This window comes from Idiotropiscis lumnitzeri, chromosome 17 (genome assembly GCF_059441095.1).
Source record: "Idiotropiscis lumnitzeri isolate Australia: NSW breed Sydney's pygmy pipehorse chromosome 17, RoL_Ilum_1.0, whole genome shotgun sequence".
Taxonomy (NCBI): Eukaryota; Metazoa; Chordata; class Actinopteri; order Syngnathiformes; family Syngnathidae; genus Idiotropiscis; species Idiotropiscis lumnitzeri.
In genome coordinates this window covers 14582411-14596390 of record NC_142407.1, presented here as the reverse complement: position 1 = coordinate 14596390, position 13980 = coordinate 14582411, and the positions used below count along the sequence as shown (strand labels likewise).

Sequence of the window (13980 nt, the reverse complement as noted above, 5' to 3'; positions counted from 1 at the left end):
CAAACAAAAAAATGTGCGTGTCGACTATATTTACAAAAATGATGACCTCGTCTCAGACACTTATTCAGTGTGTAATGTTGAGTTGAACACCAAGATAACATTTGTTTCATTGTACCTTCTGCCATTTAGTGGAAAAGAATGTCATTTTTTATGCCTGTCATTATACCACGCTGAAATAGGAAGACCAACAAAGATACATATAATCTTTTCTTTTTTTTTTTTAAATGTGATAATTATTTGGGACACAGCCGTAGGGAAAAAAAAAAAAAAGGTCCGACTTCCCATGTCAAGGTGTCCCTTTAATCTCTGCCTTTTTCCTTTTGAAATCATCCGTTCACTTTCTGGTTCAAATTTGCACACCTCCATATTTATACGCCTGTCATCTTTTTGGGGGTTTTTTTCCCTGAGTAGTGGCAGCAACGCCTACTAAAGTACATCCTCATGTTTACCTGGTGCCGTTTTATTTCTTGTTATGTAGCGATTGATATATTGTTGCTGCGCCAAAGCTGATATAATCAAACAGTCAAACCTCCACACACACTACAAATTAGAATCCGACATGGTTGGCAAGTGTTTCACAAGAGGGTGGAATCCTTCCCATTTGCGTCATAGTGTCACTTGTTTTATTTTATTTTATTTTTTTTAATTATCTTTGCGGTCATTCAATGTGTTACATGCCGTGTCTGATCATTTGACATCGCGATAAATATTATTTTACTTGTTTCACCCTCATTTATCAACAGTGAGCGTAGCGATGGTTGCTGAGCTGAGAATAAAGTTGTCATATTACGAGGAAAGAAAAAAAAACTGTTATGCAAAAAAAAAAAAATTTAAATGACAAGGATAAAATAATATAATGAGGAAAAAGTCATAAATTTACAAGAATTAGAAATTTTATTAAAACTATTCCAAGAATAGTTAGGAGAAAAGTTATAATCTTGGGTGAATAACATCACTGTAGAAAAGAAATCTGTAAAATTACGAACATAGTCATATAGACGAAGTGAGTCCAGAACAAGTATAAAAAAAAATATACAGTTGTAAATTTATTAGAATAGTTTAAAAAAAATTACAAAAAAAAGTCATAACGTTGGCAAGAAAGCAAAGTTACAATATTACAGGATAAGTTTTATCTTAAATGGAGTTAAAAAAAAAAAAAAAGTAATTTTACACTAAAAAAGATTGTAAATTCTAAGAGAAAAGCAGAGAACTTACTGCAAGAATTGTTATGAGAAAAAATATTACAAGGATAAAGTCATAATATTCCAAGCAAAAATGAAGAAATTATAGGATAGCGTGGTGACGATAGGTACTTTCACAAGAAAAAAAACATCATTTTAGGAGAAGAAAGCTGTGATATTTTTTATAAATATTAATAGAATAATGTTGCGATATTGCAAGAAAAAAAATGTAAATCAACTAAAAAAAAACTGGAATTGTATGCGGAAAAATCTGATTATATAAGAGTTTATTAAGCTGAAAATCTTGTAACACTACAAGAAAGTCGTAAATACACAATTGTGTGTGTGGGGGGGGGGGTGTAGTTCTAAATTAATTCCAATAAAGCCATCATTTTTACAAGAGAAAAGTTGAGCATAATTTTCAAAAGCAATAAAGTAGTTTTGCTCATGCACTTTGCTTGTGCGGGAATTTCAGACATTGAAAATCCAACTTTGTCACATTACTCATAACTTGGAGAGTTTTCTTGTTACAAATTTTTGTTAATCATAAAAAAAAAGGAAAGAAACTTTATTCTGTGAAAATCCTTTTCTTGTATTATTACAAATTTATTCTCAGAATGTTGCAAGTCGTCCCCCGCCTCTTCCCTTGTAATATTACATCTATTGTTGAATAAATGAATATGACTATTCAGATAAAAAAAATAAATAAAATAGAATTGCAGTTTAAACATTACTCTGATACAATAGTTTGATTTTTTTTTCTCCTTTTTCTCTTGTCCACTAATAATCCTCTTGAACTTCATCCATATGGGACCTAATTGTCAAAAGTGGCTGATATTTTTTTATTATTATTATTATTGTTATTGTTTTTTGGGGGCTTTAAGAAGAAAACATGGCAGCCACTTCAAAACGCACGTGCCATTTTTCCTTTTGTCTTTCCGCAACAACAAATGTGCCCTTGAAGCCGTTTTATGGCATCATGTTCATTTTTTTTTTTTTTTTTTTTTTCCTCCAAGCTTCTTTGCCTCTCGCCCAACTCCTGTGTGTGTTTTGAGCATGTTGCAGCAGCTCACCGGTTGCCAGTTGATACAGTTTCCATTTTTATTTTGAGCATTCTTGCATGTTTTATGTTGGACGATACGCCGTTGAGGCTGAACGCCTGCTGGGGGAGCGACGGGGGGTCTTGTAGACTAAAGAGCATGTTTAAAAAAAAAAAAAAAAAAAGTATTTTTGTTTCCTCTTTGATTATTTAAGCTTATGTTAGGTTATGACATTTTGTTTTGTCTTACAGATTTCAATGTTTACATTTTATTTTTGGTTGTATGCATGTTCAGAGTTTTTGATGTATAGCCGGTGTTTTTGCACACTACCACAACATTGATGAGCTTTCTCCAATGGCACTGTACGTTAAACATTAAAAAGTGCCTGATTACTTTGGAGCCAGCCTGGACGTTTAAAAAAAATGTGGTGGTTGACTTGAACATGAAGCCGTTTTTGCTTTTTTTTGGGGGGGGGTGACACAAGGGTTAAAAAATTCACAGGACATCATCATATGGACTTTCAGTACTCATCCACCATTTGGGAACGTTAAACGCTGGTTTGATTGGTGCAAATCAACATTCATCGGGTTGGAGTGATCAATTTAAAGATGCTGCATCAAGGGGGGAGAACTAGCTTCATATTTGGCCGAAAAACGGGGCGGCGCCTCCAAATTTTGCCATATTTTGGTTTTCAGTGGAGTTGATTTTCATTTTTTTTTTTTAAATGTGCTAATAGTGGAAAACATCAATTTACGTGAATTTTTAATTTAAACTGGAAAACAACAAAATGTAACACATTTTCTTAAACAATTAGCTTGGAATTTATTGGAAAGTAAGAAAAAACTTGGGGATTTTTTTTTCTTCCTCCCAAAACTGTCACATTCAATTGAAATGAAAATGTTGGAAGTAAATGTTTTTTATTGAAAAATGATAGGATAATAACAGTGGGAAAAAAACATACTTTTCATGAATTTATAGTTTTAGATAAAAATTCTGTCCGTGTTCGATAAAAAATAAAATCCATCCATGAAATGTGTTTACTTGCGCATCGACAGTGTCATACCCACCCACACCGCTGGGGGCACTGTGTCAAAATGGTTGATTGGAATGCAAGAAGAAAATGGCATTGTGGCTATGTTGTAGAATGTAATGAAAAGTGATAGATTGGGGAAATGGTTCAAATGGCTTTTTTTTTACGAAGTTACGGGCAACACAGTGTGAAAGTGGCTAGCGTGACTGCTTCACTCATAAGATGTGGCTTTGAACGTTTTACAAAATGGATGCAGCGCCTTTCAAATTGTCTCGATGAACGTCTCCAATTACGTCATCAGCATCGTCATCCTATTACCTCACTATTTTTTATTCTGTTTGTTTTTTGTATCAGCTGACACCAAAACACAGATCGTTTTCATACACTTTGTTGCCACTATGGCATTTTGCGATTTTTCTTCTCCCCCTTCATGAATTTGTCATTTAGACGATTGCAGCACAAGCTCAGTTAGCGTTTTTTTCCCCTGAGAGAGTTAAAATGAATGGCAGTGTCAGGTACCATTCCATATTAATACACTGTATATTTATAATAAAAGCATTCTGATAATAAATATGGTCTTTTTTATTTTTTGGTTTTGTCAGCTGTGTTGATGAGGAAGAGACTAACCTCCCAGGCAAACACAGTAAGTCATCCTCTCCACGTTTCTCAGAATTAAGGGTGAGTATCTTTTTTTTTTTCAACTCATCAGTGGTGGCAACTTTTACACACCGTTATCTTTTTATGTTTGTTAAAATATAACAATACCCCAAAAATTCACTAGATGACAGTCTGCAAACTATTTTCCTGTTGGAATGTTTTCGACTTCTTTTTAATGTTTGTATGACAGTTAAAATGTTTCTTTTTGACAACATTTTAACAATTGACAGGTTTAACTGTCGACTATTAAAAAGGGTAAGTGGTTTTTACTGCATTTTACTTTCGTTGCAAAACGGATAACTTTCTTTTTTTTTAATGATAGCATAACTATGTTTTTTAAAAGCTAAATTGTTACTTTTTAAGGCTGACAACAGGCTCTTCGTCTTCTTCGTTGGTTTTTAAAGCGGCTGGCTCTGATTTATAGAGAATACGTACATCGTATTACACCGGAGCATTACAGTACACAGTATACTACGTAAGTATTTATTATACACCATTATTATTATTTTTTGTTTTTTTATAGCTATTAGAAAATATGATGCGCATGTAAATTTACTCCTTCTCTGTACAAAATTAAATTTTTGTTCATTTCTAAATTCGTCGTCAAAGGCTGGATTACCACATTGACACACAAGATGGCGGCATAGGAAATATGAAGGCAGCCAGACCGATACTTAACATCTTTTCAAGGGAATGTCACTTTTAGTTTGCTTTTTTTTTTGCTCAAATTCCTTGTCCAGGTTGCAGGTCACAACCAATGCTAGAAAAAGTTTTGAAATTATGCATCTTGGCCTCGTTTTTTTTGTATCACACCAACCTAGCATTTGAATAGGGGTGTGTAGACTTTTACTATCCATTATAGATAGGTAGTTGGGTGTAAATAATAGTAGAAAGACAAAGGAAGAAAGTGATTTCCTGGTCTTTTGTTTAGCTGCCATGTGCCCATCTGTCTGCTCCCTCACATATGTGTCACAGATCAATATATTTGTCAATAGGAGCACTAGTCAAAGGCAAAGACAGACTATCATGTCATACATTTAAAAATTAGAATATCACAGTCCAAATATTAAGAAAATTCATTCTAAATACATACATTCCCATTATAAGTATCACATCATGTTCTTCTCGAGAAATAGTCATATTAATCACTTTTTTTTTTTTTTGCCTAATCCTGCAACCCAACATCCGAACATGTATAAAACCCTTGCGCTGAGAAAATACACAAGTTTTGGAAAATCCCAAAATGTAACTAAGCTTTTTTCCCATCTTTAGCAGAAGCTCTGACCTCAATCTGAGGATTTACAAGCGCTCTTCGTGGCCATTTGCCGGATTAAACTCACCCATATTTCTAAGTGTTATTTATTTCTTCGTCAAGCAGAGTGTGTGCTCATCTGGACCGCTTGCTAATTTGTTCCGTCACGCTCGGGGACGCAAAAGGTAGCGGTTGAGCCTTTGCTGACTCGGCAGAGCTCGCGACTAGAACAGGCCCAATTCCCCCAAGAAGGACAGGATGTTTTTGTATGATTTTTATCCCACTGGCTGACACACCCTTGCTCATACTGGCTATCAAAGCAGCACACGAGGAACACAGGAGACCTGCAAAAGAATTTACACATACCTAACCCAATCCATAATAAGACACTCTTTTAAAAGAAAGATACTTGGGCGGTGCTCATGTAACCCAATTTCGGTGCATTTGCATTATAGTAGGAGTCAATGTTATTTATCATCTTTCATGGAATATGGATAGAATTGGACTTAGAACATTATTGAACTAAGGGTATCTTTTTGAGGCAGCTGTTGGACGTCAACCATTAATCGTTAAAGAAACTTCCTGCAAACTATTTTTTTAACAGTTAGCCCACTCTTGTTCTCAGTTGCAATGTTGACAGTGCAAGCTTAATCGAATAAAAAATGTAATACTATTTGAGTAACTGAGAACTATAGTGGGCTAACTCCATGTTGCAATTGCCAAGTTGCCCTATAGAGGGTGCTCTGTAATTGATTTAGTTTGGACTTGGACCCTTATTGTATTAAAGTGGAGCAGTAGTAGATGTTTGGACGGCTGACATAAGATCTCCAAAGAGTCGCTAGTATATCTTAATTTAGAATTAATTAGCGTTATGCTGAATTATCGAGCCACCGAGATTTAGACCACTGTTGCACTAAATGTTGAGTGGCAGCCATAAATTTGAAATCACCCTCATGAGCAAAAAATGGAGTGAGCCCTCTCTTGTTCTCCGTCGCTAAATTTGCATTCCCAGGCCAAATCTTGTGCAGCTACATGCTAATTAATAACATTCCTCGGCTAATCAGATGCAATGTCCTTCTATTAGTGCATCAAAGCGCTACGATCCAAACACGCCGTTTACACGTTTATTTGCTATCCTGTTTGTGTGCTGAATAATGAATGAAAACTAGTGAGCCACTCATTTTGTTTGATCGAAAGAAAACATTGAATTGCGTGTTTCTAGAGTTTTCCGATCTGAACACTCTGAACGTGTCAATCGAGCCCCCCCCCCGCTCCTACGCGATCGTCCATTATAGTGCGGCCTCAATGATGAAGGTATGCGGGCTTGGAGCCAACCCCCGCGCGGTCTATGGGAGAAAAACACCCCCCGTGTTGGGTTGGACGCTGTAAGGCAGGCATGTTACCGTGGCAACCAGCCCACCGCCGCCACCACCGGCCAATGGGGGAAGCCTCTCGAATAAATGTTTCCGGGAAATGAGGTGGGGTGAGAACCCCGATTTCAAGTTCATAAGGACCTTGTACAAAAGAACTATTTACTCCACCAAAGGCTTTGAATGTGTTTATTTTTAAAATGTTAATGAGATGTCTCTCAACTAAAATAATTCCAGTTCACTTTGCAAGAGGAGTTTACAATATTTTAAGAGTGCACCTTGAATAGTGGTGACCTTCCTTCGGTACTGGCGTAACGCAGCAGAAAAATAAATACATTTAAAATGAAAGCTCATGTATGATATTAATTGACACAGACAAAAAATGAAGGACATTTTCATTTGTAACTTTGAACCCTACATATGAGTTTTTGGAACTTCCATGAGTTCCATTGCTCAGCCAATTTTTTATTTGTATTTTTTTGACTTTCGAGCAAAAATCTGAGTAGCGACAAAAGTCTGCTAGCTTCATGTTAACTTACAATGCAGAACAGCATTGATAGACGAATGAAAATAGTACCGGTGCTAAGAGACAGACAGACAATAAAACAATAATCACAGACATATATTTTGTATCATCTGTGAAAGACAGCAAATATTAAATAAATGGGCGCCTGACTGTGCCGTTGGGCCGGACCGTTCTGCCCCCGGGACGGACTGACCAGCTCTGATGATATGCCGTTTTCGCTATTCGCGGGACAGCCCGGTTCTTATGCCCCGCGAATAACGGGGTCCAATGTATTGTCTTTCTTTTTTTATAGGTGGCACTAGGACCCAGCAACAGGCTGTGCCTCCCCCGTGCATGAAACTGCGGCGCTAGGACCTCTCGGCCACCATGACGTTTCCTTTGTCTCCACCACTCATGGCTTCCTCCTCCTCTTCATCCTCCTCCTCCTCCTCGTCGTCGTCGTCACTCATTCCGCGTCTTTCCTCCATCAGCAGCGGCCTGGATGCTCCGCTGGGCTCGAACATGGCTGTGAATCTCGCAAAGAACAGACTGGCCCTGCTCACCGCCTACCAGGACGTCATCGACGAGAGCACCGACACCGACTGGTAAGTCCCCACCGGGTGCCCGACCGGGTTCTCGCCGCTCACCTCGCACCTTTCCCGGCTTGCATCTGTGGCATGGATGCTGGCGTTTTTTTTTGTTTGTTTTTTTGAGGGGGGGAGGAAGATGCGCCGTACTGGCTGCACATCCACGATAGAGCATGTAGCTTTGATTTAGATGATGTGAACGCGTGCAAACTTGTCCAAATGCGACTTTTCGGATCTTTGCATAGCCTGAGTGAGCAGCTTTTGTGTTCAGCTATGTTTGCTGTGCAGCCAGATGGGAGCAATTTGTGACTTTTTACACAATGTCAGTCTGTGTCTGCGTGTGTGTGCTTGAGATACTGATGAGCTCCTGCATCCCCAAAATGAGGGCGAGCAAGGAGAGGGGCGAGGCCAGGGTGTGAGTGGGAGGAGGGGGACGTAAGGGAGGCATCCACCATCACCCTTTGTGGCCTTCCGTACTCAGTATACTCGCACGGCCAACATTGTGCACGGTTGATAACAATAAGAAGGAAATAGAAAAAAGCGTCTTCAAAGTCTCAAAGGCTTTAAGAGTTCACGTGACTGTTTGATATGATGACTTATTGTCAACATGCAATGACAACATTGGGGGGAGGGGTTATTTTAACTTTAGGACAAGTTGTTTTTGTTCAAAGGTTGTTGGTTATGAATTTTGGCAAGGTTACACTCTCACAAAATGTAGTCGAACATGCGTCTTTGAGATTTCTTTCGTGTGCCTGGTTATGATCATATCATGTCCATCGATGAAAATGGCGTCACAGGCTATATTCTTATTTCCATCTCTGCTGAAAAATAAATTGCAATGTTCGTACAAATGTGTTCCATAAATTTAGGAAATGCACGACAGAATTCTTATCAAGGAGTTGATTTAATCTCTTTAGTTAACTAGCTTTGTGATTCCACTGTCTTCTTCGGATTATTAATTTGACAACAATGCTCCTTAGCGCCAACTTCAGGGCTGGAGCAGAACAGCACCGGCCTGAAAGTAACTCACAGTTTTAATCTTTTGAGCTACTCCGTTTGCCATAGAAAATCCAGCTGTCCAATAGGATACATCGGTGGTCGTCTGCGTACCTCTACCAAATATCTGGAAAGCAGAACACCAAATAAAAGTTCTGCTACGCACTGTGCCAAATATTTTGTCGTCATTATTAACGAGTCTTTAACGCAATCCAGCAAACATTCCAAAATCAATCAGCACGCAAGCATTGTTCCAGTTATCTGGATTGAAGCCACTACTTTCATGTGTGTGATGAAATCAGCAGTGACAGCTTGATGTGTCGACAAAATCAATATTTGGTGCCAGTGTAGCAACATGGCACGAGGACATTAGGACATCTTTGGCGCTAGTCGCTATTTAGCACCGCCAAATATGGATTGCAGGATTGGAGAAATAGGATGTTGTTTCTTTTGTTTGTGCTGTTTGCAATCGCTGTTCATTGTTCAGATGAATGGATTGCCTTTTGCGTTCTCATCCCCATGACTCAAGCGTATGTATCATGGGGGAAAAGATGTTTTTAGGCGTCACCAACTTTACAACCTAAAAGTTGCTCAATAGCACCTCATGCTAAATTGGAAAAAGATTTCGTCACTCCCTTCATCTGTTGATGTGAAATTTGGTGGGCATGTCTATCAAGACAGGACGCATGAAAAAGTCTTATAGACCCATGTGCGAAATTGAACAGGAAGTCGGCCATTTTGATTTGAAGCAGCCATTTTGGTTGAATTCCATGGCTCGTGTTGCCAAATGAGCCACAATCGGACGCAAGTAGTCTAAACAGATAGGCGATGATAATTCTTTATTATGTTTTTTTAAAATTTTTTATTGTCGATGGCGTCAATTGTGCGCAAAGTTAGCATGGTAAATGATTATTTACAGTTCCTGCCATGAAAAAGCTACAGAGCGATAACGAAAAATATCAGCCCCCGCCCCCAGTTTCACCAATCAACACAATATTTGGTGTACATGTTTATTATTAGCCAACACCTGAAAATGTTTCAAGTCTAAAATTGAAAAGGAAGTCAGCCATTTTGTTTTCAAGCCTCAATTTTTTTTTAGGGGGGGGGAGTGAATTCCATACATAGTACTTTGTCCAACTCCGACTTGGAAATTTGATCCAGCTAAATAACCAAGTTTTTTTTTTATTAGTCCGTATAATTTTAGTTTCAAGTTGCATAATCATTTGGAGGATTGGCCATAAAACAAAGGATGCGAGGGTCCGGTCAATTGACTTTGTCTTGCTTGGGATTGTGAGTCGTTTGTTGATTCCCTCCAGCGGCGAGTGATTTGTGAATTATTTATCCCTTTAGAAGGCCTGATGGAGCAGATAACATTGGCGGAGGTCATATTTGGCTTTTCAGCAGAGCTGTAGTTAAACTGTAAACTGCTCGTCCTTGATTGTGCCCAAGGAGCAGGAGGACAACCCCGGCGGAGTGCAACGAGCGAAAGATTTTGAGCTTGAAAATGAAAATAGCCCCCCGTTCAACAGCTGGGAGGGAGCATACACGTCGCAGCTCAGATTGCGTATTTTGTTTGGAGTCGATCACAAGATGGGGAAATGAGAATCGGAGACATCTGCTTCCGAGCCTCCCTGCTCTGGAAATAGGAGGGCGTCTTCTTAATCAATCAATCGTCATTGTCAGAAATTTGGAAGAGAGGACTTGGTTGTTGAACTATCAAATGCAGAAAAAAAATATTTGAGTGACAATGAAAACATAAAAAAATTAACTAAACTGTCCTCGATTTTTTTATGTTTTTTTTTTTTTTTTTTTTTACGCATACAAAAATAATTGTACCTGGTACTTTTAAATTAATTTATTATTCAATATGTTGCTTTCTTGACCAATCAGGCATCATCCCAAATTTGGACTATAACGCACACAGCTGTGAACCGCTCTGCTCGCTTTTTGTTCCCAATCAATACTCATTAGTATCTGTCCTTCCTTTCCAATCGTCCCGCCTGCGTTGACTCATTCGTGAGTTGCATTGTGGACTTTGTTTTCCTTGCTTGGCTCTTGATCCCCACTTTTCTTTACCCTCGTTACAAAAAGTGACCAGTTGAGTAACAGGATGCTAAAAATGTTAGCATAATTCACATTCAAGGTGTGTACCCCAAAAAAAAAAAAATCCCATGCAAAATAAAATGCTTCATTCATATTCAAGCCCAAAGGTTTGTGCTTCAAACCCCAAAAATGTCGGCGTGACGGAGATGACGATGACGCCGGGGGCTTCGGGCCTGCCCCCGTTTTTCACACTTGATGGGATTTGAACAAAAGCAGAGACTTCCAAACACGGCTGACCCCAAACAACACGGAACACCTCCCCAACGGCCGCCCCCCCCCGCCGTTCCCCCAGTAATGATACGCTCATCAATGACCAGAAGGAAGGAAGCACGCCATCAATGCGCTTTTAACAGCTGATTGTAAACGTCTCCCCCGAATCACTGGCGGCTCATTGGTTCCGATTCAGAAGATTTAAAACGGGGGAAAATGAGCAAACTTTAAAATTGAGCGTGTTTGTGTTGGGGGTAAGGGGGTGGGGGGGGATTTTTTTAATATTTGGAATTGACAAAGATCTGCTCGCCAAATGTGGCAATTCCTTCTAAGCCCAGGATGGATGAGCGTACTCCACTCATGTGATCGCTATCCTTATCTTTTGTTTCGCGCCTGTCAGGGCGTCGGTCCGCCTCGACTGCGACACCCGCTTCGCTTCAAGCCCAGGTGAGAATGTGCGTTGCGCATCTGCGTGACGGATGAGGCAGCCTTGTCCTCTTGTTTGGGGTGAAGTCGTGTTTGCACTGAGAGTCCAACTTGCAGTCATTAACCTTGTGACGCAACATCGCAGCGGCTAACCGCCTTGACGAGGGAAATGACTAAAAAGCATTATTCCCGCTTCCCATTTCTTGTCGTGAAGATTTGCACGATCAGATTATTTTGCGGCGTGATTATGAACAGCGATTGTATGCCAGTTTGGTTTATTTCGGAGCACGTGCGCCATAAAGCTTCTCTTGGATGTTTTATCTTGTGGTGGTTCTCCAACCGCATTTTGGATGCGGTTTTGTCAGGATTAATCGCCGAGGGTGCAAACCCCAAAATGGGATACAATGTGGTCATCGACAACCTTGCAGCCACCGACCGCGCCATCCAGTTCTTAAACCGGAGGATGAAATGCTTTGAAGAAAGAATTCACTCGTCGGCTAAAAACCAAAAGCTGCATCGTGACTCCTCGTCTGCTCTTCAGCGTGACAATTAAAGATAATCAATAAGCTCTGCTTTCTAACCAATCACACGGAGATGTTCCTTCACTCCCGGGCGAACCGCTTCTTCCACCACCTCCAGTAAACATCCCCGAAACGCGTGATATCGTGTTTCAGGCGGCGGCATGGCAGACTGAGGTCAGCGTCACGATGAGGAATGAGGAAGAGCCGAAAATTACGCTCCCACAGCACGGGCTGTCTTTTTTGGGGATTTCATAAACGTATCATCTTGAGTTGCTAGGTAAAGTCCAACGGCCGCAAGGCACGGCCCGCCACTGCGTTTTATTCTTCTTTTGGACTCGCTTTCACAGCGACGTTAACGGTGACGGCATTTGCGGGCCAACCCGACGTGTGTCTGTCATCTCGTCTTCTCAACTCACTGTGGGAAAACTGTGTTTTTCTTTCAATCAGGCGAGACATTCTGAGTGTTAGAGGCCCCCGCAGACTCAAGGCCACCAGCAAACAAAGGACTGAAAGAAACCGCAAAAGGCTGGAGTCTTCTCGAGTGTTGAATGCTCACTTCGGTTCATTTTTTTTTTTTTTATTTGATTGAGTTGAGCGATCAATGCGAGATCCACTTCGGGAATCCATTTTATTTATTTTTTTAAAGACTTTGTGCATTGTGGCCCCTTAGATATTTTTTTAGGGACGTAACCTGACAAGGAACTGTGCTATGATGAAGATCAGCACCTTGTTAGAGAGAAGCAAGCTCTAAAAAGTACGGAAACATCGAATTGTCGGAGAGGGTCGAATTTAGTCCTCTTGAAAGGTTACTGCACATTTTAGGGTCATCCTGAAATTTCACGCCAAAGTCCAATTTCACTAACTTTCCATGTGTAGCTGATGTGGAGGACTTTTTGTTTTTTTTGGGTGTTGACTAGGAAACCGGCGTTGTGATGTGACCCTCGACCTGCCTGTAATCGCTTCTGAAAATCACCCCCCCCTCCCCGAAAAACAGTGTTTGCTTCTCCTACCTAATACTTTTTGAAACAACCCACCTGTCCTCAAAACCTTTTTGTTCTGGGAGCCAGCGCCAAGTTGAATCTATATTTGGAAGCGCTTTGTAGTTTCTCCCGTCCTCATCAACATCAACTAAAAAGCTGCTGGGTGGCTCCTCTCGTTGCACGGTTGAAAATAGCAAAGCTAGGAGCGCTTCAGAGACGCGGCTCGTGCCTCTCGTTTCTGTAGAAACAATGGACGGCAGGACGGGCCAAGCTCACACTGCCTTGGGATTGTTGGAATTGGGCCGACATTCATACAGAACCGCAGACATTGCTGATCACTGCTCGATTGTTTTTTTTTTTTGGTGTGAGAGCATACAAGTGCTGACAGGCAATTGTTGAATGCGAGTGGTGGTGAGTTGTGATGTTGCAAGTTCTAATGTGCGACGCCCTTCTGAACGCCGCTGCGGCTGAAGCTGTTCTGTCTCGAGAAGCAAGTAATGCATAACAGACACATCTTTGTGCTCGACTCTTTTCGCTCCAGGCTATGAAGACTAGACCGTGATATTCTCTGGACAGGCTCGCGATCTCTTTCTTTCCTCATTTTTTTTTTTTTTTTTTTTTGGGTCTCAAGAGGCTCTTGGGTTTCTCTTGTCTGTGAGACAGAAACGGCAGTTTGTTCCAGCCAAGTTCAACTAGCAAATCAGCATCTCTGTATTTTATTGTATTTTATTTTATTTTAATTTAATTTAATTTAATTTAATTTAATTTAATTTAATTTAATTTAATTTATTTTATTTTATTTTATTTTATTATTTAATTTTATTTTATTTAACTTTATTTTATTTTATTATTTTATTTTATTTTATTTTTAGTTAATTGTTTTATTTTTAGTTAATTATTTTATTTTTGTAGATAGAAACTCCAATGGCAGCAATGAAACAGTTTAAACCGCCTTGAAACTATGATTTAGAACCCAAACGCCAAAGCCCCTCCCAAGCTCCCAAATACACAGCCCGCCATCCGGCCACTGAAAAATATTCCGGGCTCTCCTTTGTTGTATTTGATGGTACTCTTGGCCCATCATTTCTGAGCGAAGACGTTCTCCCTCCCCGCTGCCCCTCC

At 39.9% G+C, this 13980-nt stretch overlaps 1 protein-coding gene across 6 annotated transcripts in view; it reads left to right on the top strand.

Annotated features, from left to right (window-relative positions):
- Positions 1-7434: 7434 nt before the first annotated feature.
- dbn1 (drebrin 1) overlaps positions 7435-13980 on the top strand; it is a 35474-nt gene continuing 28928 nt past the window's right edge. For all 6 annotated transcript variants that reach the window (XM_088279566.1, XM_088279564.1, XM_088279568.1 and 3 more), the window contains exon 1: positions 7435-7640. In XM_088279566.1, the coding sequence (XP_088135692.1) occupies positions 7450-7640 (191 nt within the window). In that variant the 5' untranslated portion in view covers positions 7435-7449. The remainder of the gene's footprint in view (positions 7641-13980) is intronic.